Source organism: Pterocles gutturalis, unplaced genomic scaffold (genome assembly GCF_000699245.1).
Source record: "Pterocles gutturalis isolate BGI_N339 unplaced genomic scaffold, ASM69924v1 scaffold23535, whole genome shotgun sequence".
Lineage (NCBI taxonomy): Eukaryota > Metazoa > Chordata > Aves > Pterocliformes > Pteroclidae > Pterocles > Pterocles gutturalis.
This window is the reverse complement of record NW_010143991.1, coordinates 1-1,248: the sequence shown is the minus strand read 5'-3', so window position 1 is coordinate 1,248 and position 1,248 is coordinate 1. Positions and strand designations below refer to the sequence as shown.

General features: G+C 65.3%; 1 protein-coding gene across 1 annotated transcript; it reads left to right on the top strand.

The window, feature by feature from the left end:
* Positions 1-3: 3 nt before the first annotated feature.
* LOC104470148 (WD repeat and SOCS box-containing protein 2-like) lies at positions 4-1,241 on the top strand (the record flags this gene model as incomplete). The annotated part of the gene is made up of 4 exons (XM_010084969.1): positions 4-100; positions 299-430; positions 748-848; positions 1,089-1,241. Coding segments are annotated over 4 exons (483 nt in total), but the record flags the coding sequence as incomplete, so codon positions are not given.
* Between the last annotated feature and the right edge of the window lie 7 nt (positions 1,242-1,248).

The following is a 1,248-nucleotide window of genomic DNA, read 5'->3' as shown; positions in this document are numbered from 1 at the left end:
GCCAGGGACGCGGACCCTGCCTGCGCCGGGGGGCTTCCCTGCGTGATCTTGGCCACCGGGCTCAACGACGGGCAGATCAAGGTGTGGGAGGTGCAGACAGGTGAGCCACCATCGCCGGCACCGGGAGCTGGTGTCTCTCCCCTTGCTCCCCCGTGGAAGGAAATCCCGTCTCCATCCTTCCCCAGATATTTTCCTGGGGTGAGCGGGAGCACCTGCCCTGTCCCCAGCCAGTGTCGCGCGGGGGGCACTGCCTCGTTCCCCGTGGCAGGACAGCACTCAGTGTGTCCCCTCTCCGCAGGACACCTCCTCTTCAGCCTCGTGGGGCACCAGGACGTGGTCAGAGACCTGAGCTTCGCCCCCAATGGAAGCCTCATCCTGGTGTCGGCCTCGCGGGACAAGACTTTGCGTGTCTGGGACCTGAGCAGAGATGGTAGGACACCATGGGGACATCCCCGGTGCTAGGTCACCCCCCCTGAGGCTGGGCTGTGCGGGAAAGAGGGGGGAGAAACCCACCTTGATAGGGGAGATGGTGGGAGAGGGTCTTTGCGGACAGCATCCTGTGACAGGGAGCAGAGCTGTCCCCTGCCCGGTGGGGCCTGGGAGGTGCAGGAGGAGGTTGCAAGTGGACAGAGCGTGGGATCTGCCTGGGGAACCCCCCAGCCCCACCTGTGGAGGGGAGAGCAGGGACAGAGCCCGGCACTGCCTCTCGTGCCCCCCTCTCATGACCCGTGTGTCTGCTGTCCCCAGGGCGGCAGGTCCAGGTGCTGTCGGGCCACGTGCAGTGGGTCTACTGCTGCTCCATCTCTCCAGACTGCAGCATGCTCTGCTCCGCGGCCGGAGAGAAGTCGGTGAGTCCCGCTGGGTGGGAGCCATCCCACGTCCTGATAAATCCACTGCTTCTCTCAGCCCTCTGTGTCCCTCCCATGCGATAATCCCCCGTAAGAAGGGGCCAGGCCAGAGCCACCCTTGCTCCTTGGCTGTTCTGGTTCTTCTGGGTGAGCTGGCACCAGAGCTGATGTGCTTTAAACCCCGAGGGGGGGATGCTTCTCCTCCGCCCCCCCGGGGCTCCCCCCTGCCTGTGTCCGCAGGCGCTGCTGTGGAGCATGCGGTCCTACACCCTCATCCGGAGGCTGGAGGGACACCAGAGCAGCGTGGTGTCGTGTGACTTCTCGCCGGACTCGGCGCTCCTCGTCACTGCCTCATACGATGCCTGTGTCATCATGTGGGACCCCTACACTGGGGAGCAGC